This window comes from Calliopsis andreniformis, unplaced genomic scaffold (assembly GCF_051401765.1).
Source record: "Calliopsis andreniformis isolate RMS-2024a unplaced genomic scaffold, iyCalAndr_principal scaffold0007, whole genome shotgun sequence".
Lineage (NCBI taxonomy): Eukaryota > Metazoa > Arthropoda > Insecta > Hymenoptera > Andrenidae > Calliopsis > Calliopsis andreniformis.
In genome coordinates this window covers 9,955,781-9,982,373 of record NW_027480425.1, presented here as the reverse complement: position 1 = coordinate 9,982,373, position 26,593 = coordinate 9,955,781, and the positions used below count along the sequence as shown (strand labels likewise).

General features: G+C 44.0%; 1 protein-coding gene across 1 annotated transcript in view; it reads right to left on the bottom strand.

Moving 5' to 3' along the window:
- Positions 1-3,735, bottom strand: part of LOC143186579 (uncharacterized) — a 125,176-nt gene extending 121,441 nt beyond the window's left edge. The window contains exons 1-2 of the mRNA XM_076390263.1: positions 3,727-3,735; positions 495-3,652 (exon numbers count right to left, since the gene is read on the bottom strand). Coding sequence (XP_076246378.1) covers positions 495-3,652; positions 3,727-3,735 — 3,167 coding nt within the window. The remainder of the gene's footprint in view (positions 1-494; positions 3,653-3,726) is intronic.
- Positions 3,736-26,593: the final 22,858 nt, after the last annotated feature.

The following is a 26,593-nucleotide window of genomic DNA, read 5'->3' as shown; positions in this document are numbered from 1 at the left end:
CGGCGGTGACCTTGGACGTGCGTTTGGCCAGAGAAAACCATCCGGCATCCCGCGGTGGCAGGCGACGCCCTCTCGTCTCTGCGTCCTGCCAGGAGCGCAAGACCTGGCTTCAGACGTCTTACGGAGACAGGCGTCCAGTCCTACGGGACCCACGATGACGTCCTCCACATTCTTGCTCGTCCAAGTGGGGATTCATGGCTGCTTCGTTCGTCCTCTCGTTGCTGACTGGGGAAACTATACTGTGAAGGGTTTTCCTCCGGCTTCCCTTAGCTCTCCTCTTGCCTCTTGATGTTTCTTGCGACCTTGTTTCTTCTCTTCTTTGCATGTTATCCTCTTGAAGTCATGCTTGCTAAGGGAATGGGTGTTCCTGCCCTTCATACTTCGCCAAACGGTTCACGTGCACGATCTTGCATTTGCACCTCGGCGAGCGTCGAATACGGTAGATGATGTCATTTAGTTTGTCTTCCACCGTGTACGGTCCTTCCCAGTCGGACTGGAGTTTTGGACATTTTCCTTTGGTCCTCCGTGGTTGGAACAACCAGACCTTTTCGCCTGGGACGAAGACGATTGCTCGGACGTGGCTATCGTACCAGGTTTTCATTTTTGTGCTGGTCAAGTCCAGGCAATGACGAACGAATCGATGGATCCTCTTCATCTTCTCTCTGATGCGAGTGGTGTATTCTGTCTCTGCATCGTCATGCTCCTCCTCTGGTGGGGATCCTCTCCAGAGATGAGCTGGGAGGCGTATCTCTTCTCCATAAAGCACCATTGACGGTGTCATCTGTGTCGACTCGTGTTTGGAGGACCGATACGCCAGTAGGAGTAGCGGGATCCATTCGTCCCAGTCTCTTTGGTGTTCCGAAACGAACATGGCCAGGTACTGCAGCAATGTTCGATTCAGGCGTTCCACCATTCCATCTGACTGGGGGTGCAGCGGCGTAGTCCGAGTCTTCCGGATTCCCAGTATCCGCATCAACTCCTGGAACACAGCCGACTCGAAGTTTCTTCCTTGGTCCGAGTGTAGCTCCAAGGGGACTCCGTGTCGACTGATCACGTGCACCAGGAGGGCCCTGGCTACGGTCACGGCTTGCTGATTCGGCATGGGTATCGCCTCTGGCCACTTCGTGAAATAGTCGGCCACTACCAGCAAGTATTTGTTCCCTGCATTTGACTTTGGAAGTGGACCCACGACATCCAGTGCAATCCTTTCAAAAGGGGCTCCCACGTTATAAGTCTTCAGGGGTCCCGCTCCTTTCTGTCGTGGCCCTTTCTTCGCCGCGCATATCTTGCAGCGCTGGCACCACTCTTCCACGTCTCGGCGGCAGCTCGCCCAGTAGTACTGTTGCCGTGCCTTCGCAAGTGTTTTCTTGATGCCAAAGTGCCCTGCTATAGGGGATCCATGGCATTCTTGCAGGACCTGCGGTACTTTCCCTTGGGGCACAACCAAAAGCCACGTGGACGCTGTTTCATTCGCGGATTCCCACTTCCGGAATAGAAGCTCTTCTCTGACTTCCAGGGAATCCCACACCGTCCAATAGAATTTGGTCAGGGGCGAGTATTTTGCGATTTCCTGCCAGTCGGGTTTGTGCCTTTGCTGTTTCCAACGGAGGATATTCCCGACGTCTTCGTCTTCAGACTGCGCTTTCTTCCATTCTTCTGTCGTCGCAGTCTCGCATCGGGTTCTCAGGACTCTCGTTGCCTTGAGTTCCTCCTCGTTCTTTTCCATGCGTAAGCATCGCTTGCAAGCGGAAATCTCACACGGTCTCCGGGATAGTGCGTCGGCGTTCCCGTGTGCCTTTCCGTCTCGATGGCGAACTTCGAAATCATACTCCTGTAGTCGTTCGATCCATCGGGCCACTTGTCCTTCCGGATTCTTAAAGGACATCAGCCAACGCAGCGCTGCATGGTCCGTCCTTAGCAGGAATCTCCGCCCGTACAAATAATGGTGAAAGTGCCCCACCGCCTTCACTACTGCGAGTAACTCTCTTCTGCTCACGCAGTAGTTGCGTTCTGGCTTTCCAAGGGTCTTGGAGAAATAGGCGATGACCTTTTCCTGTCCCTCCTGTATCTGAGAGAGAACCGCTCCAATGGCGAAAGCGGAGGCGTCCGTATCCAGCACGAAGTCAGCTCCTGGCACAGGATACGCCAGAACAGGGGACTCAGTCATTCGCCTCTTCAATTCTTCGAAGGCTCTTTGTGCCTCTCCTGTCCACTGGAATTGTTGCCTATCCTCAGTTAAGCGATGCAGGGGCTTTGCGATGTGAGAAAAGTTCTTTACGAATTTCCTGTAGTACGTGCACAGTCCCAGGAAACTTCTCAATTCGGTTATGTTTTGCGGGACTGGCCAATCTTGAATTGCTTTAATCTTCTCAGGATCCGTCTTCACTCCCATCTCCGTCACAACATGCCCCAAATACTTCACCTCCTTTTTGAAGAATGAACACTTCTTCGGTGACATCAGGAGCTTCGCTTTTCTTAATCGGGAGAACACCAATCGCAAGTTATCTAACTCCTCTTCGAAGCTTCTTCCGTGTACGATGACGTCGTCGAGATAGACCAGGCAGATCCGCCAATTCAGCCCCTGTAGCACGTTCTCCATCAACCGCTCAAACGTAGCCGGCGCGTTGCACAAACCAAAGGGCATGACTTTGAACTGCCATAGCCCTGCGCCTACGCAGAAAGCAGTCTTCTCGCGGTCTCTTTCGTCTACCAGGACCTGCCAATATCCGCTTTGCAGATCCAAGGTAGAGAACCAGGTTGAATCGACTAGGGCGTCCAACGTGTCCTCGATCCTGGGCAGGGGATAGGAGTCCTTCTTAGTTACATCGTTCAGCCGGCGGTAGTCCACGCAGAATCTCGTGGACCCGTCCTTTTTTTTCACGAGGACGATTGGCGACGACCATGGGCTCAGCGACTCTTCTATTACGCCTTGAGCCTTCATCTTCTTAAGCAAATCTTCGACTTCTTGTCGCCGGTTGAACGGTAGTCTCCTCGGCGCCTGTTTAATCGGGGAATGGTCGCCGGTGTCAATGCGGTGTTTAACTATTCCGCACCTGCCCACTTCATCTGAATCGCTAGCGAACACGTCCTGGTATTCGTTCAACATTTTCGCGAACTGCTGTCGCTGACTATTGGACAGCTCCGTGCAGCATCGCTCGTACAGCCCTGCCAAGTGTTTTGGTACCGCTTGGTCCGGCGCGTCCTCTTCTTTCCTCCTTGTGTCTTCTTTTCTTCCTCGTACCTCCTCTTCTGCCGTTCTTCTTAACGGTACCAGCCGATTATCGGGCAGGCGAACCAGATTCCGCAACAGGTCGATCTGGCAGCGATGCTTCCGTAGGAAGGTCATCCCAAGGATGCACGGTTCCAACATCTCGACGACGTAGAATTCTTCTTCGGTAACGAACTCCTGAATCTGTAGCTTCAGGAGTTTCGTACCGAGCACTGGCATTTCTTCTCCCACGCTGGAGCGAATCTTCCATGGAGCTTCTCGTAGGCCACCGGGCGGACACAAATTCTTGTTCAATAAATTTACTGGTGAGCCCGTGTCAAGGATCATCTCACATTCGACATTTCCGATTCGCCCATGGATCACCGCGTCTTCTGTCCCACGCTGAACCGCATCGTTCTCCGTCCCACGCTGTCCCGGTGTCCTCTTCGCTCGTCGAATGCGAGCCTCGTGATTTTCTGCCCAACGCTGTTTTTTAATCCTCTTCGCTCGTCGAATGCGAGCCCCATGATCCCTCGTTGGCGGATGCAGAATTGCTGAGGACCGACGCTCCCCCGCTACGCAGTCCTCTTCGTGTTTTCCGCTAGTTTCCTCTTCTTCCTCGAACTGTTCCCGTCAGGACAGTTTCTGCTCAGGTGGCCGTTCTCTCCGCAGGTCCAGCACCCTCTGTCTCGTCCAGAGGGTGCGGTCATCCTCCTCTTGCGCCTTGTCAAGCTAACTCCTCGAAATTCAGAACATACAGTATTAATAGATGGTTCTTCACGCCGCGTCGGGGTACGCGACAGCGCCTCCACAGCCTCCACCTCGAGGGCCCTCGTCACCGCAGCCCCCAAGGTAGCGAAACCGCCGAGGCGCAGCACTTTCCGCATTTCGTCGCTGCGTAGCGCCGAAATAAATTGAGAGGCCGCCAGCTTGTCTCGCACTTCCGCAGGACAATCTGCGAAAGCAGCCCTGGCCAACCTCTCTACTTCGGCCGCAAGCGACGAAATCGACTCTCCCCCCCGCTGCCGGCAGTTTTGAAACAATACGTAATTCAAATTTGCCAAATTTCTAGCTCCAAAACGGAGCTCCAGGGCCGAAATAAGGGAGGGGTAATTTAGTAACTGGGCAGCAGAGGAAGAGGTTAAGATTCCCCTTGCCGTTCCGTCCAACGAAGCGATCAAAGCCGTAGCTTTGGCCGCCCCGTCCCAACCATTTGCCCGCGCCACCGCCTCGAACTGAATGAGGTACTCTTCCCAGGACGTTCTTCCGTCGTACCTCGCCGGCTTGACCGCGTATCCCAAGCTCAGGGGTACGCGGCGTTCACAATCCCCCGCGACAGGCAAACCCGGACACGGCAACGAGAAACAGGTCGGGGCAGCCGAGGGACCCGGAGCGATCGAAGGGGGTGCAACTACTTCGCTACTATTTACATTATTTACAGCAGCCCTCGCTCCGACCGACCCGAATCCCGCACTCCCCGCACCACATATCGCGCTATCTACAGCTGCAGGTATACACGTCACCTGCATCCGCCGTTCCAGGGCCTCAACGCGAGCACGCATAGCGGCTGCGGTCTCCTCCTGTACGGCTCGATCGGCGACTAGCAGGGCCTCAACGCGAGCTTGTAAGAAAGCCGCGGTCTCCTCCTGCCTCACCCGATCGGCGCTCCGTTGTTCCTCAATCATTCTCCGCTGTTCCTGTAGTTGATGCATCAGAGACTCGTTCAGTTCTCTGCAAAATACGCGGAGAGGGTCGCCGGAAGCGAGATCCATCCCGGGTGGAATCCCACTTCTGACACCACTGTTGCGACGGTAGGTCCGCCGGCGACGGCCCACCGCCGCTCGAGGAACTCCACGGGGCATTTTAGTTTATAATACACTTTATTTACACTTGAGTATACAGTTAGTTGGCCGATAGTTTCGCGTACAACCAATTCACTCGCGATCGCGGTCTCCACTGACAGCTTGACAGCTGTCACTCTAATCGATCTCTTTCGATTTTCGATTATTCTTCTCGCGAGCACCAGTTGGCCGTGGCTGTGTACCGGGTGCTCGCAACATTTTATGCTTCTGGGGTTGACTTCTAAGGCCCTAGCTATTCAATCTAGTGGAGCAACGCCCTAGAGTGAAGCCTAGGTTGCCCGGAACGTAGAAATGACCTTCACTATCAAACTGGTTTCAATTAATCCTGTTATACGATGGAAAACTGTTGTATTTTTATTGCATTTTATGCTTCTGGCGTTCACTTCTTAGGCCCTAACTATTCGATCTGGTGGAACAACGCCCTAGGGTGAAGCCTAGGTTGCCCGGAACGTAGAAATGACCATAAGTTTCATAATGGTTGCAATTATTGGTTTTATACGATGGAAAAACTGTTGTATTTCTATTGTATTTTATGCTTCGGGCGTTGACTTCTTAGGCCCTAACACTTCGATCTGGTGGAGCAACGCCCTACAGTGAAGCCTAGGTTGCCCGGAACGTAGATATGACCATAACCTTCACACAGGTTGCAATTATTCGTTTTATACGGTGTAAAGGCTGTTGTATTTATTTTGTATTTTATTCTTCTGGCGGTGACTTCTAAGGACCTAACTATTCGATCTGGTGGAGCAACGCCCTAGAGTGAAGCCTAGGTTGCTCGCAATGTAGAAATAACCATAACTTTCACACTGGTTGCAATTATTCGTTTTTTACGATGGAAAAGCTGTTGTATTTATATTGTATTTTATGACTCTGGCGTTGACTTCTAAGGCCCTAGCTATTCGATCTAGTGGAGCAACGCCCTAGAGTGAAGCCTAGGTTGCCAGGAACGTAGAAATGACCATCACTTTCAAACTGGTTGCAATTAATCCTGTTATACGATGGAAAAACTGTTGTATTTTTATTGCATTTTATGCTTCGGGCGTTGACTTCTAAGGCCCTGACTATTCAATCTGTTGGAGCAACGCCCTAGAGTGAAGCCTAGGTTGCTCGGAATGTAGAAATGACCATAGCTTTCACACTGGTTGCAATTAATCGTTTTATACGATGGAAAAACTGTTGTATTTATATTGTATTTTATGCTTCGGGCGTTGACTTCTAAGGCCCTAACTGTTTAACCTGGTGGAGCAACGCCCTAGGGTGAAGCCTAGTTTGCCCGGAACGTAGAAATGACCATTACTTTCACACTGTTTGCTATTATTCCTTTTATACGATGGAAAAGACCGTTGTATTTTTATTGTATTTTATGCTTCAAGCGTAGGCTTCTAAGGCCGTAGCTATTCGATATGGTGGAGCACCGCCCTAGAGTGAAGCCTAGGTTGCCCGGAGCGTAGAAATGACCATAACTTTTACACTGGTAGCAATTATTCGTTTTATACAATGGAAAAACTGTTCTATTTATTTTGTATTTTATGCTTCGGGCGTTGACTTCTAAGGCCCTAACTGTTTGATCTGGTGGAGCAACGCCCTAGAGTGAAGCCTAGGTTGCACGGAACGTAGAAATGACCATTACTTTAACACTGTTTGCAATTATTCCTTTTATACAATGGAAAAACTGTTCTATTTATTTTGTATTTTATGCTTCGGGCGTTGACTTCTTTGGCCCTAACAATTCGATCTGGTGGAGCAACGCCCTAGAGTGAAGCCTAGGTTGCCGGGAACGTACAAATGACAATCACTTTCACACGGATTGCAATTATTCCTGTTATAGGATGGAAAGGCTGTTGTATTTTTATTGCATTTTATGCTTCTGGCGTTCACTTCTTAGGCCCTAACTATTCGATCTGGTGGAACAACGCCCTAGGGTGAAGCCTAGGTTGCCCGGAACGTAGATATGACCATAACCTTCACACAGGTTGCAATTATTCGTTTTCTGCGATGGAAAAACTGTTGTATATATATTGTATTTTATGCTTCTGGCGTTCACTTCTTAGGGCCTAACTATTCGATCTGATGGAACAATGCCCTAGGGTGAAGCCTAGGTTGCCCGGAACGTAGACATGACCATAACTCTTACACTGGTAGCAATAATTCGTTTTATACAATGGAAAAACTGTTCTATTTATTTTGTATTTTATGCTTCGGGCGTTGACTTCTAAGGCCCTAACTGATTGATCTGGTGGAGCAACGCCCTAGAGTGTAGCCTAGGTTGCCCGGAACGTAGAAATGACAATTACTTTCACACTGTTTGCAATTATTCCTTTTATACGATGGAAAAACTGTTCTATTTATTTTGTATTTTATGCTTCGGGCGTTGACTTCTTTGGCCCTAACAATTCGATCTGGTGGAGCAACGCCCTAGAGTGAAGCCTAGGTTGCCGGGAACGTACAAATGACAATCACTTTCACACGGATTGCAATTATTCCTGTTATAGGATGGAAAGGCTGTTGTATTTTTATTGCATTTTATGCTTCTGGCGTTCACTTCTTAGGCCCTAACTATTCGATCTGGTGGAACAACGCCCTAGGGTGAAGCCTAGGTTGCCCGGAACGTAGATATGACCATAACCTTCACACAGGTTGCAATTATTCGTTTTCTGCGATGGAAAAACTGTTGTATATATATTGTATTTTATGCTTCTGGCGTTCACTTCTTAGGGCCTAACTATTCGATCTGATGGAACAATGCCCTAGGGTGAAGCCTAGGTTGCCCGGAACGTAGACATGACCATAACTCTTACACTGGTAGCAATAATTCGTTTTATACAATGGAAAAACTGTTCTATTTATTTTGTATTTTATGCTTCGGGCGTTGACTTCTAAGGCCCTAACTGATTGATCTGGTGGAGCAACGCCCTAGAGTGTAGCCTAGGTTGCCCGGAACGTAGAAATGACAATTACTTTCACACTGTTTGCAATTATTCCTTTTATACGATGCAAAAGCTGTTGTATTTATATCGTATTTTATGCTTCGGGCGTTGACTTCTAAGGCCCTGACTATTCGACATGGTGGAACGACGCCCTAGGGTGAAGCCTAGGTTGCCCGGAACGTAGAAATGACCATAAATTTTACACTGGTAGCAATTATTCGTTTTATACAATGGAAAAACTGTTGTATTTATATTGTATTTTATGTTTCTGGCGTTGACTTCTAAGGCCGTAGCTATTAGATGTTGTGGAGCAACGCCCTATAGTGACGCCTAGCATGCCCGGAACGTAGACACGATCATTGCTTTCACAATGTTTGCAATTATTCATCTTATACGGTGGAAAAACTCTTGTACTTTGATTGTGTTTTATTCTTCTGGCATTGAATTCTAAGTCCCTAGCTATTTGATCCGGTGGTGCAGCGCCCTAGAGTGAAACCTAGGTTACCCGGAACGTAGATATGACCAGTACATTCACACTGTTTGCAGTTATTCCTGTTATACGATGGAAAAACTGTTGCACCTTTATTGTATTTTACGCTTCTGGCGTTGACTTCTAAGGCCCTAACTATTCGATCTGGTGGAACAACGCCCTAGAGTGAAGCCTATGTTGACCGGAACGTAGAAATGACCATCATTTTCACACTGGTTGCAATTATTCCTGTGATACGGTGGAAAAACTCTTGTTTATTTATTGTATTTTATGCTTCGTGTGATGTCTTCTATGGCCCTACCTATTCGATCTGGTGGAGCAACACCCTACAGTGAAGCCTAGGTTGCCCGGAACGTAGATATGACCATAACCTTCACACAGGCTGCAATTATACGTTTTATACGATGGAAAGACTGTTGTATTTATTTTGTAGTTTATGCTTCTGGTGTTGACTTCTAAGGCCCTAACTTTTCGATCTGGTGGAACAACGCCCTAGAGTGAAGTCTGGGTTGACCGGAACATAGAAATGACCATCATTTTCACACTGATTGCAGTTATTCCTGTTATACGATGGAAAAACTGTTGCATCTTTATTGTATTTAATGCTTCTGGCGTTGACTTCTAAGTCCCTAGCTATTCGATCTGGTGGAGCAACGCCCTAGAGTGAAGCCTAGCTTGCCCGGAACGTGGAAATGTCCATTACTTTCACAATGTTTGCAATTATTCATTTCATACGATGGAAAAACTGTTGTATTTATATCGTATTTTATGCTTCTGGCGTTGACTTCTTAGGCCCTAACTTTTCGATCTGGTGGAACAACGCCCTAGAGTGAAGCCTAGGTTGCCCGGAACGTAGATATGACCATAACCTTCACACAGGCTGCAATTATACGTTTTATACGATGGAAAGACTGTTGTATTTATTTTGTAGTTTATGCTTCTGGTGTTGACTTCTAAGGCCCTAACTCTTCGATCTGGTGGAGCAACGCCCTAGAGTGAAGCCTAGGTTTCTCGGAACGTAGAAATGACCATTACCTTCACACTGTTTGCAATTATTCATTTTATACGATGGCAAAGCTGTTGTATTTATATGGTATTTTATGCTTCCGGCGTTGACTTCTAAGGCCGTAGCTATCAGATGTGGTGCAGCAACGCCCTAGAGTGACGCCTAGGTTGCCAGGAACGTAGAAATGACCATTACTTCCACATTGTTTGCAAATATTCATTTTATACAGTGGAAAAGCTGTTGTATTTATATTGTATTTTATGATTCTGGCGTTGACTTCTTAGGCCCTAACTATTCGATCTGGTGGAGCAATGCCCTAGAGTGAAGCCTAGGTTGCCCGGAACGTAGAAATGACCGTTACTTTCACAGTGTTTGAAATTATTCATTATATACGATTGAAAAACAGTTTAATTATATTGTATTTTATGCTTCTGGCGTTGACTTCTAAGGCCATATCTATTCGATGTGGTGGAGCAGCGCCCTAGAGTGAAGCCTAGGTTGCCCGGTACGTAGAAATGACCATTACTTTCACATTGGTTGCAATTATTCCTGCTATACGAAGGAAAAACTGTTGTATTTATATTGTATTTCATGCTTCTGGCGTTGACTTCTAAGGCCGTAACTATTCGATCCGGTGTAGCAACGCCCTAGAGTGAAGCCAAGGTTGCCCTGAACGTAGAAATGACCATCACATTCACACTGGTTGCAATTATTCCTGTTATACGATGGAAAACCGGTTGGATTTTTATTGTATTTTATGCTTCGGGCGTTGACTTCTAAGGCCCTATCTATTCGGTCTGGTGGAACAACGCCCTAGAGTGAGGCCTAGGTTGCCTGGAACGTAGAAATGACCTTAACTGTCATACTGGTTGCAATTATTTGTTTTATACGATGGAAAAACTGTTGTATTTATATTGTATTATATGCTCCTGGCGATGACTTCTTAGGCCCTAACTATTCGATCTGGTGGAACAACGCCCTAGGGTGAAGCCTAGGTTGCCCGGAACGTAGAAATGACCATAAGTTTCATAATGGTTGCAATTATTGGTTTTATACGATGGAAAAACTGTTGTATTTCTATTGTATTTTATGCTTCGGGCGTTGACTTCTTAGGCCCTAACTATTCAATCTGGTGGAACAACGCCCTAGAGTGAAGCATAGGTTGCCTGGAACGTAGAAATGACCATAAGTTTCATACTGGTTGCAATTATTCGTTTTATACGATGGAGAAGCTGTTGTATTTATATTGTATTTTATGCCTCTGGCGTTGACTTCTAAGGCCCTAGCTATTCGATCTAGTGGAGCAACGCCCTAGAGTGAAGCCTAGGTTGCCCGGAACGTAGAAATGACCATCACTTTCAAACTGGTTGCAATTAATCCTGTTATACGATGGAAAAACTGTTGTATTTTTATTGCATTTTTTGCTTCGGGCGTTGACTTCTAAGGCCCTGACTATTCAATCTGTTGGAGCAACGCCCTAGAGTGAAGCCTAGGTTGCTCGGAATGTAGAAATGACCATAGCTCTCACACTGGTTGCAATTAATCGTTTTATACGATGGAAAAACTGTTGTATTTATATTGTATTTTATGCTTCGGGCGTTGACTTCTAAGGCCCTAACTGTTTAACCTGGTGGAGCAACGCCCTAGGGTGAAGCCTAGTTTGCCCGGAACGTAGAAATGACCATTACTTTAACACTGTTTGCAATTATTCCTTTTATACGATGGAAAAACTGTTCTATTTATTTTGTATTTTATGCTTCGGGCGTTGACTTCTTTGGCCCTAACAATTCGATCTGGTGGAGCAACGCCCTAGAGTGAAGCCTAGGTTGCCGCGAACGTACAAATGACAATCACTTTCACACGGATTGCAATTATTCCTGTTATAGGATGGAAAGGCTGTTGTATTTTTATTGCATTTTATGCTTCTGGCGTTCACTTCTTAGGCCCTAACTATTCGATCTGGTGGAACAACGCCCTAGGGTGAAGCCTAGGTTGCCCGGAACGTAGATATGACCATAACCTTCACACAGGTTGCAATTATTCGTTTTCTGCGATGGAAAAACTGTTGTATATATATTGTATTTTATGCTTCTGGCGTTCACTTCTTAGGGCCTAACTATTCGATCTGATGGAACAATGCCCTAGGGTGAAGCCTAGGTTGCCCGGAACGTAGACATGACCATAACTCTTACACTGGTAGCAATAATTCGTTTTATACAATGGAAAAACTGTTCTATTTATTTTGTATTTTATGCTTCGGGCGTTGACTTCTAAGGCCCTAACTGATTGATCTGGTGGAGCAACGCCCTAGAGTGTAGCCTAGGTTGCCCGGAACGTAGAAATGACCGTTACTTTCACACTGGTAGCAATTATTCGTTTTATACATGAAAAAACTGTTATACTTATATTGCTTTTTATGCTTCTGGCGTTGAATTCTAAGTCCCTAGCTATTCGATCTGGTGGAGCAACGCCCTAGAGTGAAGCCTAGCTTGCCCGGAACGTGGAAATGTCCATTACTTTCACAATGTTTGCAATTATTCATTTCATACGATGGAAAAACTGTTGTATTTATATCGTATTTTATGCTTCTGGCGTTGACTTCTTAGGCCCTAACTTTTCGATCTGGTGGAACAACGCCCTAGAGTGAAGCCTAGGTTGCCCGGAACGTAGATATGACCATAACCTTCACACAGGCTGCAATTATACGTTTTATACGATGGAAAGACTGTTGTATTTATTTTGTAGATTATGCTTCTGGTGTTGACTTCTAAGGCCCTAACTCTTCGATCTGGTGGAGCAACGCCCTAGAGTGAAGCCTAGGTTTCTCGGAACGTAGAAATGACCATTACCTTCACACTGTTTGCAATTATTCATTTTATACGATGGCAAAGCTGTTGTATTTATATGGTATTTTATGCTTCCGGCGTTGACTTCTAAGGCCGTAGCTATCAGATGTGGTGCAGCAACGCCCTAGAGTGACGCCTAGGTTGCCAGGAACGTAGAAATGACCATTACTTCCACATTGTTTGCAAATATTCATTTTATACAGTGGAAAAGCTGTTGTATTTATATTGTATTTTATGATTCTGGCGTTGACTTCTTAGGCCCTAACTATTCGATCTGGTGGAGCAATGCCCTAGAGTGAAGCCTAGGTTGCCCGGAACGTAGAAATGACCGTTACTTTCACAGTGTTTGAAATTATTCATTATATACGATTGAAAAACAGTTTAATTATATTGTATTTTATGCTTCTGGCGTTGACTTCTAAGGCCATATCTATTCGATGTGGTGGAGCAGCGCCCTAGAGTGAAGCCTAGGTTGCCCGGTACGTAGAAATGACCATTACTTTCACATTGGTTGCAATTATTCCTGCTATACGAAGGAAAAACTGTTGTATTTATATTGTATTTTATGCTTCTGGCGTTGACTTCTAAGGCCGTAACTATTCGATCCGGTGTAGCAACGCCCTAGAGTGAAGCCTGGGTTGCCCGGAACGTAGGAATGACCGTTACTTTCACACTGTTTGCAATTATTCATTTTATACGATGGAAAAACTGTTTTATTTATATTGTATTTTATGCTTCGGGCGTTGACTTCCAAGGCCCTAACTATTCGATCTGGTAGATCAACGCCCTAGAGTGAAGCCAAGGTTGCCCTGAACGTAGAAATGACCATCACATTCACACTGGTTGCAATTATTCCTGTTATACGATGGAAAACCGGTTGGATTTTTATTGTATTTTATGCTTCGGGCGTTGACTTCTAAGGCCCTATCTATTCGGTCTGGTGGAAAAACGCCCTAGAGTGAGGCCTAGGTTGCCCGGAACGTAGAAATGACCTTAACTGTCATACTGGTTGCAATTATTTGTTTTATACGATGGAAAAACTGTTGTATTTATATTGTATTATATGCTCCTGGCGATGACTTCTTAGGCCCTAACTATTCGATCTGGTGGAACAACGCCCTAGGGTGAAGCCTAGGTTGCCCGGAACGTAGAAATGACCATCACTTTCAAACTAGTTGCAATTAATCCTGTTATACGATGGAAAAACTGTTGTATTTTTATTGCATTTTATGCTTCGGGCGTTCACTTATAAGGCCCTGACTATTCAATCTGTTGGAGCACCGCCCTAGAGTGATGCCTAGGTTGCTCGGAACTCAGAAATGACCACTACTTTCACATAGTTTGCAATTATTCATTTAATACGATGGAAAAGCTGTTGTATTTATATCGTATTTTATGCTTCGGGCGTTGACTTCTTAGGCCCTAACACTTCGATCTGGTGGAGCAACGCCCTACAGTGAAGCATAGGTTGCCCGGAACGTAGATATGACCATAACCTTCACACAGGTTGCAATTATTCGTTTTATACAATGGAAAAACTGTTCTATTTATTTTGTATTTTATGCTTCGGGCGTTCACTTCTAAGGCCCTAACTGTTTGATATGGTGGAGCAACGCCCTATAGTGTAGCCTAGGTTGCCCGGAACGTAGAAATGACAATTACTTTCACACTGTTTGCAATTATTCCTTTTATACGATGCAAAAGCTGTTGTATTTATATCGTATTTTATGCTTCTGGCGTTGACTTCTAAGGAGCTAACTATTCGATCTGGTGGAGCACCGCCCTAGAGTGATGCCTAGGTTGCTCGGAACTCAGAAATGACCATCACTTTCACACGGATTGCAAGTATTCCTGTTATAGGATGGAAAGGCTGTTGTATTTTCATTGCATTTTATGCTTCTGGCGTTCACTTCTTAGGCCCTAACTATTCGATCTGGTGGAACAACGCCCTAGGGTGAAGCCTAGGCTGCCCGAAACGTAGAAATGACCATAACTTTTACACTGGTAGCAATTATACGTTTTATACAATGGAAAAACTGTTCTATTTATTTTGTATTTTATGCTTCGGGCGTTCACTTCTTAGGCCCTAACTATTCGATCTGGTGGAACAACGCCCTAGGGTGAAGCCTAGGTTGCCCGGAACGTAGAAATGACCATAAATTTTACACTGGTAGCAATTATTCTTTTTATACAAGTGAAAAACTGTTGTATTTATATGGTATTTTATGCCTCTGGCGTTGACTTCTAAAGCTCTAGCTATTCGATCTAGTGGAGCAACGCCCTAGAGTGAAGCGTAGGTTGCCCGGAACGTAGAAATGACCATCACTTTCAAAATAGTTGCAATTAATCCTGTTATACGATGGAAAAACTGTTGTATTTTTATTGCATTTTATGCTTCGGGCGTCGACTTCTAAGGCCCTGACTATTCAATCTGTTGGAGCAACGCCCTAGAGTGAAGCCTAGGTTGCTCGGAATGTAGAAATGACCATAGCTTTCACCCTGGTTGCAATTATTCGTTTTATACGATAGAAAAACTGTTGTATTTATAATGTATTTTATGCTTCTGGCGTTCACTTCTTAGGCCCTAACTATTCGATCTGGTGGAACAACGCCCTAGGGTGAAGCCTAGGTTGCCCGGAACGTAGAAATGACCATAACTTTTACACTGGTAGCAACTATTCGTTTTATACAATGGAAAAACTGTTCTATTTATTTTGTATTTTATGCTTCGGGCGTTGAGTTCTAAGGCCCTAACTGTTTCATCTGGTGGAGCATCGCCCTAGGGTGAAGCCTAGGTTGCCCGGAACGTAGAAATGACCATTACTTTCACACTGTTTGCAATTATTCCTTTTATTCGATGGAAAAGCTGTTGTATTTATATCGTATTTTATGCTTCTGGCGTTGACTTCTAAGGCCCTAGCTATTCGACCTAGTGGAGCAACGCCCTAGAGTGAAGCCTAGGTTTCCCGGAACGTAGAAATGACCATCACTTTCAAACTGGTTGCAATTAATCCTGTTATACGATGGAAAAACTGTTGTATTTTTATTGCATTTTATGCTTCGGGCGTTGACTTCAAAGGCCCTAACTATTCAATCTGTTGGAGCAACGCCCTATAGTGAAGCATAGGTTGCTCGGAATGTAGAAATGACCATAACTTTCACACTGGTTGCAATTATTCGTTTTATACGATGGAAAAGCTGTTGTATTTATATTGTATTTTATGCTTCTGGCGTTCACTTCCTAGGCCCTAACTATTCGACATGGTGGAACAACGCCCTAGGGTGAAGCCTAGGTTGCCCGGAACGTAGAAATGACCATCATTTTCACACTGGTTGCAATTATTCCTGTTATACGGTGGAAAAACTCTTGTTTATTTATTGTATTTTATGCTTCGTGTGATGTCTTCTATGGCCCTACCTATTCGATCTGGTGGAGCAACACCCTACAGTGAAGCCTAGGTTGCCCGGAACGTAGATATTACCATAACCTTCACACAGGCTGCAATTATTCATTTTATACGTTGGAAAAGCTGTTGTATTTATATCGTATTTTATGCTTCTGGCGTTAACTTCTTAGGCCCTAACTTTTCGATCTGGTGGAACAACGTCCTAGAGTGAAGTCTGGGTTGACCGGAACATAGAAATGACCATCATTTTCACACTGGTTGCAGTTATTCCTGTTATACGATGGAAAAACTGTTGCATCTTTATTGTATTTAATGCTTCTGGCGTTGACTTCTAAGGCCCTAACTATTCGATCAGGTGGCGCAACGCCCTAGAGTGAAGCCTAGGTTTCTCGGAACGTAGAAATGACCATTACCTTCACACTGTTTGCAATTATTCATTTTATACGATGGCAAAGCTGTTGTATTTATATGGTATTTTATGCTTCCGGCGTTGACTTCTAAGGCCGTAGCTATCAGATGTGGTGCAGCAACGCCCTAGAGTGACGCCTAGGTTGCCCGTAACGTAGAAATGACCATAACTTTCACACTGGCTGCTATTATTCGCTTTATACGATGGAAAGGCTGTTGTATTTATATTGTATTTTATGCTTCTGGCGTTCACTTCTTAGGCCCTAACTATTCGATCTGGTGGAGCAACGCCCTAGAGTGTAACATAGGTTACCCGGGACGTAGAAATGACCAGAACTTTCACACTGGTTGCAGTTATTCGTTTTATACAATGGAAAAACTGTTCTATTTATTTTGCATTTTATGCTTCGGGCGTTGACTTCTAAGGCCCTAGCTATTCCATCTGGTGGAGCAACACCCTAGCGTGAAGTCTAGGTTGCCCGGAACGTAGAAATGACAATTACTTCCACACTGTTTGCAAATATACATTATATACGATGGAAAAGCTGTTGTACTTATATTGTAATTTATGCTTCTTGCGTTGACTTCTTAGGCCGTAACTGTTTGATCTGGTGGAGCACCGCCCTAGTGTGAAGCCTAGGTTGCCCGGAACGTAGAACATACCATTACCTTCACACTGGTTACAATTATTCCTGTTATACGATGGAAAAACTGTTGCACCTTTATTGTATTTTATGCTTCTGGCGTTGACTTCATAGGCCCTAGCTATTCGATCTGGTGGAGCAACGTCCTAGAGTGAAGCCTAGGTTGACCGGAACGTAGAAATGACCATAACTTTCACACTGGTTGTCATTATTCGTTTTATACGATGGAAAAGCTGTTGAATTTATATCGTATTTTATGCTTCTGGCGTTGACTTCTTAGGCCCTAACTATTCCATCTGGCGGAATAACACCCTAGGGTGAAGCCTAGGTTGCCAGGAACGTAGAAATGACCAGTACTTTCACACTGGTTGCAGTTATTCGTTTTATACGATGGAAAAACTGTTCTATTTATTTTGCATTTTATGCTTCTGGCGTTGACTTCTAAGGCGCTAACTATTCAATCTGTTGGAGAAACGCCCTAGGGTGTATCCTAGGTTGCCCGGAACGTTGATATGACCATAACCATCACACAGGTTGCAATTATTCGTTTTATACGGTGTAAAGGCTGATGTATTTATTTTGTATTTTATGCTTCGGGCGTTGACTTCTAAGGCCCTAACTATTCGATCTGGTAGAGCAACGCCCTAGAGTGAAGCCCAGGTTGCCCGGAGCGTAGAAATGACCATAACTTTCACACTGGTTGCAATTATTTGTTTTATACGATGGAAAAGCTGTTGTATTTATATCGTATTTTATGCTTCTGGCGTTGACTTCTTAGGCCCTAACTATTCCATCTGGTGGAACAACGCCCTAGAGCAAAGCCCAGGTTGCGCGGCACGTAGAAATGACCATAACTTTCACACTGGCAGCAATTATTCGTTTTATACAATGGAAAAACTGTTCTATTTATATTGTATTTTATGCTTCTGGCGTTGACTACTTAGGCCCTAACTATTCGATCTTGTGGAACAACGCCCTAGAGTGAAGCCTAGGTTGCCTGGAACGTAGAAATGACCATCACTTTCACACGGGTTGCAATTATTCCTGTTATAGGATGGAAAGACTGTTGTATTTTTATTATATTTTATTCTTCTGGTGTTGACTTCTTGGGCCCTAACTATTCGATCTGGTGGAACAATGCCGTAGAGTGAAGCCTAGGCTGCCCGGAACGTAGAAATGACCATTACTTTCACACTGTTTGCAATTATTCATTTTATACGATGGAACAGCTGTTGTACTTATTTTGTATTTTATGCTTCTGGCGTTGACTTCTCAGGCCCTAATTATTCGATCTGGTGGAGCAATGCCTCAGAGTTAAGTCTAGGATACCCGAAACGCGGAAATGATCATTACTTTCACGCTTGTTGCAATTATTCCTGTTATGCGATGAAAAGACTGTTGTATTTTTATTGTATTTTATGCTTCAGGCGTGGACTTCTGAGGCCGTAGCTATTCGATGTGGTGGAAGAACGCCATACAGTGAAGCCTTGGTTGCCCGGAACGTAGAAATGACACTACTTTCACACTGTTTGCAGTTATTCATTTAATACGATGGAAATGCTGTTGTATTTATATCGTATTTTATGCTTCGGGCGTTGACTTCTTAGGCCCTAACATTTCGATCTGGTGGAGCAACGCCGTAGAGTGAAGCCTAGGTTGCCCGGAACATAGATATGACCATTACTTTCACACTATTTGGAATTACTCCTTTTATACGATGGAAAAGCTGTTGTATTTATATCGTATTTTATGCTTCTGGCGTTGACTTCTTAGGCCCTAACTATTCGATCTGGTGGAACAACGCCGTAGAGTGAAGCCAAGGTTGCCCGGAACGTAGAAATGACCATAAGTTTCATACTGCTTGCAATTATTCGGTTTATACGATGGAAAAACTGTTGTATTTATATTGTATTTAAGCATCTGGCGTTCACTTCTTAGGCCCTAACTATTCGATCTGGTGGAACAACGCCCTAGGGTGAAGCCCAGGTTGCTCGGAAAGTAGAAATGACCATAAGTTTCATACTGGTTGCAATTATTCGTTTTATACGATAGAAAAACTGTTGTACTTATATTGTATTTTATGCTTCTGGCGTTGACTTCTCAGGCCCTAATTATTCGATCTGGTGGAGCAATGCCTCAGAGTTAAGTCTAGGATGCCCGTAACGCCGAAATGATCATTACTTTCACGCTTGTTGCAATTATTCCTGTTATGCGATGAAAAGACTGTTGTATTTTTATTGTATTTTATGCTTCAGCCGTGGACTTCTGAGGCCGTAGCTATTCGATGTGGTGGAAGAACGCCATACAGTGAAGCCTAGGTTGCCCGGAACGTAGAAATGACCACTACTTTCACACTGTTTGCAATTATTCATTTAATACGATGGAAATGCTGTTGTATTTATATCGTATTTTATGCTTCGGGCGTTGACTTCTTAGGCCCTATCATTTCGATCTGGTGGAGCAACGCCCTAGAGTAAAACCTAGGTTACCCGGAACGTAGAAATGACAAGTACATTCATACTGTTTGCAGTTATTCCTGTTATACGATGAAAAAACTTTTGCATCTTTATTTTATTTTATGCTTCTGGCGTTGACTTCTAAGGCCCTAGCTATTCGATTTGGTGGAGCACCGCCCTAGAGTGAAGCCTAGGTTGCCCGGCACGTAGAAATGACCATAACTTCCACACTGGTTGCAATTATTCATTTAATACGATGGAAATGCTGTTGTATTTATATCGTATTTTATGCTTCGGGCGTTGACTTCTTAGGCCCTATCATTTCGATCTGGTGGAGCAACGCCCTAGAGTAAAACCTAGGTTACCCGGAACGTAGAAATGACAAGTACATTCATACTGTTTGCAGTTATTCCTGTTATACGATGAAAAAACTTTTGCATCTTTATTTTATTTTATGCTTCTGGCGTTGACTTCTAAGGCCCTAGCTATTCGATTTGGTGGAGCACCGCCCTAGAGTGAAGCCTAGGTTGCCCGGAACGTAGAAATGACCATAACTTCCACACTGGTTGCAATTATTCGTTTTATACGATGGAAAAGCTGTTGTATTTATATCGTTTTTTATGCTCCTGGCGTTGACTTCTTAGGCCCTAACTATTCCATCTGGTGGAAGAACGATCTAGGGTGAAGCCTAGCTTGCCCACAACGTAGAAATGACCGTTACTTTCACACTGGTAGCAATTATTCGTTTTATACATGAAAAAACTGTTATACTTATATTGCTTTTTATGCTTCTGGCGTTGAATTCTAAGTCCCTAGCTATTCGATCTGGTGGAGCAACGCCCTAGAGTGAAGCCTAGCTTGCCCGGAACGTGGAAATGTCCATTACTTTCACAATGTTTGCAATTATTCATTTCATACGATGGAAAAACTGTTGTATTTATATCGTATTTTATGCTTCTGGCGTTGACTTCTTAGGCCCTAACTTTTCGATCTGGTGGAACAACGCCCTAGAGTGAAGCCTAGGTTGCCCGGAACGTAGATATGACCATAACCTTCACACAGGCTGCAATTATACGTTTTATACGATGGAAAGACTGTTGTATTTATTTTGTAGTTTATGCTTCTGGTGTTGACTTCTAAGGCCCTAACTCTTCGATCTGGTGGAGCAACGCCCTAGAGTGAAGCCTAGGTTTCTCGGAACGTAGAAATGACCATTACCTTCACACTGTTTGCAATTATTCATTTTATACGATGGCAAAGCTGTTGTATTTATATGGTATTTTATGCTTCCGGCGTTGACTTCTAAGGCCGTAGCTATCAGATGTGGTGCAGCAACGCCCTAGGGTGACGCCTAGGTTGCCAGGAACGTAGAAATGACCATTACTTCCACATTGTTTGCAAATATTCATTTTATACAGTGGAAAAGCTGTTGTATTTATATTGTATTTTATGATTCTGGCGTTGACTTCTTAGGCCCTAACTATTCGATCTGGTGGAGCAATGCCCTAGAGTGAAGCCTAGGTTGCCCGGAACGTAGAAATGACCGTTACTTTCACAGTGTTTGAAATTATTCATTATATACGATTGAAAAACAGTTTAATTATATTGTATTTTATGCTTCTGGCGTTGACTTCTAAGGCCATATCTATTCGATGTGGTGGAGCAGCGCCCTAGAGTGAAGCCTAGGTTGCCCGGTACGTAGAAATGACCATTACTTTCACATTGGTTGCAATTATTCCTGCTATACGAAGGAGAAACTGTTGTATTTATATTGTATTTTATGCTTCTGGCGTTGACTTCTAAGGCCGTAACTATTCGATCCGGTGTAGCAACGCCCTAGAGTGAAGCCTGGGTTGCCCGGAACGTAGGAATGACCGTTACTTTCACACTGTTTGCAATTATTCATTTTATACGATGGAAAAACTGTTTTATTTATATTGTATTTTATGCATCGGGCGTTGACTTCCAAGGCCCTAACTATTCGATCTGGTAGATCAACGCCCTAGAGTGAAGCCAAGGTTGCCCTGAACGTAGAAATGACCATCACATTCACACTGGTTGCAATTATTCCTGTTATACGATGGAAAACCGGTTGGATTTTTATTGTATTTTATGCTTCGGGCGTTGACTTCTAAGGCCCTATCTATTCGGTCTGGTGGAACAACGCCCTAGAGTGAGGCCTAGGTTGCCCGGAACGTAGAAATGACCTTAACTGTCATACTGGTTGCAATTATTTGTTTTATACGATGGAAAAACTGTTGTATTTATATTGTATTATATGCTCCTGGCGATGACTTCTTAGGCCCTAACTATTCGATCTGGTGGAACAACGCCCTAGGGTGAAGCCTAGGTTGCCCGGAACGTAGAAATGACCATCACTTTCAAACTAGTTGCAATTAATCCTGTTATACGATGGAAAAACTGTTGTATTTTTATTGCATTTTATGCTTCGGGCGTTCACTTATAAGGCCCTGACTATTCAATCTGTTGGTGCAACGCCCTAGAGTGAAGCCCAGGTGGCTCGGAACGTAGAAATGACCATAGATTTCACACTGGTTGCAATTATTCGTTTTATACGATGGAAAAACTGTTGTATTTATATTGTATTTTATGCTTCTGGCGTTCACTTCTTAGGCCCTAACTATTCGATCTGGTGGAACAACGCCCTAGGGTGAAGCCTAGGTTGCCCGGAACGTAGAAATGACCATAACTATCACACTGGTTGCTATTATTCGTTTTATACGATGGAAAAACTGTTCTATTTATTTTGCATTTTATGCTTCGGGCGTTGACTTCTAAGGCCCTAGCTATTCCATCTGGTGGAGCAACACCCTAGCGTGAAGTCTAGGTTGCCCGGAACGTAGAAATGACAATTACTTCCACACTGTTTGCAAATATACATTATATACGATGGAAAAGCTGTTGTACTTATATTGTAATTTATGCTTCTTGCGTTGACTTCTTAGGCCGTAACTGTTTGATCTGGTGGAGCACCGCCCTAGAGTGAAGCCTAGGTTGCCCGGAACGTAGAACATACCATTTCCTTCACACTGGTTACAATTATTCCTGTTATACGATGGAAAAACTGTTGCACCTTTATTGTATTTTATGCTTCTGGCGTTGACTTCATAGGCCCTAGCTATTCGATCTGGTGGAGCAACGTCCTAGAGTGAAGCCCAGGTTGACCGGAACGTAGAAATGACCATAACTTTGACACTGGTTGTCATTATTCGTTTTATACGATGGAAAAGCTGTTGAATTTATATCGTATTTTATGCTTCTGGCGTTGACTTCTTAGGCCCTAACTATTCCATCTGGCGGAATAACACCCTAGGGTGAAGCCTAGGTTGCCAGGAACGTAGAAATGACCAGTACTTTCACACTGGTTGCAGTTATTCGTTTTATACGATGGAAAAACTGTTCTATTTATTTTGCATTTTATGCTTCGGGCGTTGACTTCTAAGGCGCTAACTATTCAATCTGTTGGAGAAACGCCCTAGGGTGTATCCTAGGTTGCCCGGAACGTTGATATGACCATAACCATCACACAGGTTGCAATTATTCGTTTTATACGGTGTAAAGGCTGATGTATTTATTTTGTATTTTATGCTTCGGGCGTTGACTTCTAAGGCCCTAACTATTCGATCTGGTAGAGCAACGCCCTAGAGTGAAGCCTAGGTTGCCCGGAACATAGATATGACCATTACTTTCACACTATTTGGAATTACTCCTTTTATACGATGGAAAAGCTGTTGTATTTATATCGTATTTTATGCTTCTGGCGTTGACTTCTTAGGCCCTAACTATTCGATCTGGTGGAACAACGCCGTAGAGTGAAGCCAAGGTTGCCCGGAACGTAGAAATGACCATAAGTTTCATACTGGTTGCAATTATTCGTTTTATACGATAGAAAAACTGTTGTACTTATATTGTATTTTATGCTTCTGGCGTTGACTTCTCAGGCCCTAATTATTCGATCTGGTGGAGCAATGCCTCAGAGTTAAGTCTAGGATGCCCGTAACGCCGAAATGACCATAACTTCCACACTGGTTGCAATTATTCGTTTTATACGATGGAAAAGCTGTTGTATTTATATCGTTTTTTATGCTCCTGGCGTTGACTTCTTAGGCCCTAACTATTCCATCTGGTGGAACAACGCACTAGGGTAAAGCCCAGATTGCGCGGAACGTAGAAATGACCACAACTTTCACACTGGTAGCAATTTTTCGTTTTACACGATGGAAAAACCGTTCTATTTATTTTGTATTTTATGCTTCGGGCGATGACTTCTAAGGCCCTAACTAATCGATCTGGTAGAGCAACGCCCCAGAGTGAAGCCTAGGTTGCCCGGTAAGTAGAAATGACCATAAGTTTCATACTGGTTGCAATTATTTGATTTATACGATGGAAAAGCTGTTTTATTTATATCGTATTTTATGCTTCTGGCGTTGACTTCTTAGGCCCTAACTATTCCATCTGGTGGAACAACGCCCTAGGGTGAAGCCTAGGTTGCCCGGAACATAGAAATGACCATAGCTTTTACACTGGCAGCAATTATTCGTTTTATACAATGGAAAAACCGTTCTATTTATTTTGTATTTTAGGCTTCGGGCGTTGACTTCTAAGGCCCTAACTGTTTGATCTGGTGGAGCATCGCCGTAGAGTGAAGCCTAGGTTGCCCGGAACGTAGAAATGACCATAACTTTCACACTGGTTGCTATTATTCGTTGTATACGATGGAAAAACTGTTATATTTATATTGTATTTTAGCTTCTGGCGTTGACTTCTGAGGCCGTTGCTAATCGATGTGCTGGAAGAACGCCATAGAGGGAAGCCTAGGCAGCCCGGATCGTAGAAATGTCCATATCTTTCACACTGTTTGCAATTTTTCGTTTTATACGATGGAAAAACTGTTTTTTTTATTTTGTATTTTACGCTTCGGGCGTTGACTTCTATGGCCCTAACTATTCGATCTGGTGGAGCAACGCCCTAGAGTGCAGCCTAGGTTGCCCGGAACGTAGAAATGTCCATAACTTTTACACTGGTTGGAATTAAACGTTTTACACAATGGAAAAACTGTTCTATTTATTTTATATTTTTATTCTTCGGGCGTTGACTTCTAAGGCCCTAACTATTCGATCTGGTGGAGTAATGCCCTAGAGTGAAGCCTAGGTTGCTCGGAACGGAGAAATGACCACTACTTTCACACAGTTTGCAATTATTCATTTAATACGATGGAAAAGCTGTTGTATTTATATCGTATTTTATACTGCGGGCGTTGACTTCTTAGGCCCTAACACTTCGATCTGGTGGAGCAACGCCCTACAGTGAAGCCTAGGTTGCCCGGAACGCAGAAATGACCACTACTTTCAAACAGTTTGCAATTATTCATTTAATACGATGGAAAAGCTGTTGTATTTATATCGTATTTTATCCTTCGGGCGTTGACTTCTTAGGCCCTAACACTTCGATCTGGTGGAGCAACGCCCTACAGTGAAGCCTAGGTTGCCCGGAACGTAGATGTAACCATAACCTTCACACAGGTTGCAATTATTCGTTTTCTGCGATGGAAAAACTGTTGTATTTATATTGTATTATATGCTTCTGGCGTTCACTTCTTAGGGCCTAACTATTCGATCTGATGGATCAATGCCCTAGGGTGAAGCCTAGGTTGCCAGGAACGTAGACATGACCATAACTCTTACACTGGTAGCAATTATTCGTTTTATACAATGGAAAAACTGTTCTATTTATTTTGTATTTTATGCTTCGGGCGTTGACTTCTAAGGCCCTAACTGTTTGATCTGGTGGAGCAACGCCCTAGAGTGTAGCCTAGGTTGCCCGGAACGTAGAAATGACAATTACTTTCACACTGTTTGCAATTATTCCTTTTATACGATGCAAAAGCTGTTGTATTTATATCGTATTTTATGCTTCTGGCGTTGACTTCTAAGGACCTAACTATTCGATCTGGTGGAGCAACGCCCTAGAGTGAAGCCTAGGTTGCTCGGAATGTAGAAATAACCATAACTTTAACACTGTTTGCAATTATTCCTTTTATACGATGGAAAAACTGTTCTATTTATTCTGTATTTTATGCTTCGGGCGTTGACTTCTTTGGCCCTAACAATTCGATCTGGTGGAGCAACGCCCTAGAGTGAAGCCTAGGTTGCCTGGAACGTACAAATGACAGTCACTTTCACACGGTTTGCAATTATTCCTGTTATAGGATGGAAAGGCTGTTGTATTTTTATTGCATTTTATGCTTCTGGCGTTCACTTCTTAGGCCCTAACTATTTGATCTGGTGGAACAACGCCCTAGGGTGAAGCCTAGGTTGCCCGGAACGTAGATATGACCATAACCTTCACACAGGTTGCAATTATTCGTTTTCTGCGATGGAAAAGCTGTTGTATTTATATTGTATTTTAGGCTTCTGGCGTTCACTTCTTAGGGCCTAACTATTCGATCTGATGGAACAATGCCCTAGGGTGAAGCCTTGGTTGCCCGGAACGTAGACATGACCATAACTCTTACACTGGTAGCAATTATTCGTTTTATACAATGGAAAAACTGTTCTATTTATTTTGTATTTTATGCTTCGGGCGTTGACTTCTAAGGCCCTAACTGTGTGATCTGGTGGAGCAACGCCCTAGAGTGAAGCCTAGGTTGCCCGGAACGTAGAAATGACCATCACTTTCAAACTGGTTGCAATTAATCCTGTTATACGATGGAAAAACTGTTGTATTTTTATTGCATTTTATGCTTCGGGCGTTGACTTCTAAGGCCCTAACTATTCAATCTGTTAGTGCAACGCCCTAGAGTGATGCCTAGGTTGCTCGGAATGTAGAAATGACCATAACTTTCACACTGGTTGCAAGTATTCGTTTTATACGATGGAAAAACTGTTGTATTTATATTGTATTTTATGCTATTGGCGTTCACTTCTTAGGCCCTAACTATTCGACCTGGAGGAACAACGCCCTAGGGTGAAGCCTAGGTTGCCCGGAACGTTGAAATGACCATAACTTTTACACTGGTAGCAATTATTCGTTTTATACAATGGAAAAACTGTTGTATTTATATTGTATTTTATGCTTCTGGCGTTGACTTCTTAGGCCCTAACTATTCGATCTGGTGGAGCAATGCCTCAGAGTTAAGTCTAGGACGCCCGAAACGCCGAAATGATCATTACTTTCACGCTTGTTGCAATTATTCCTGTTATACAATGAAAAGACCGTTGTATTTTTATTGTATTTTATGCTTCAGGCGTAGGCTTCTAAGGCCGTAGCTATTCGATGTGGTGGACCACCGCCCTAGAGTGAAGCCTAGATTGCCAGG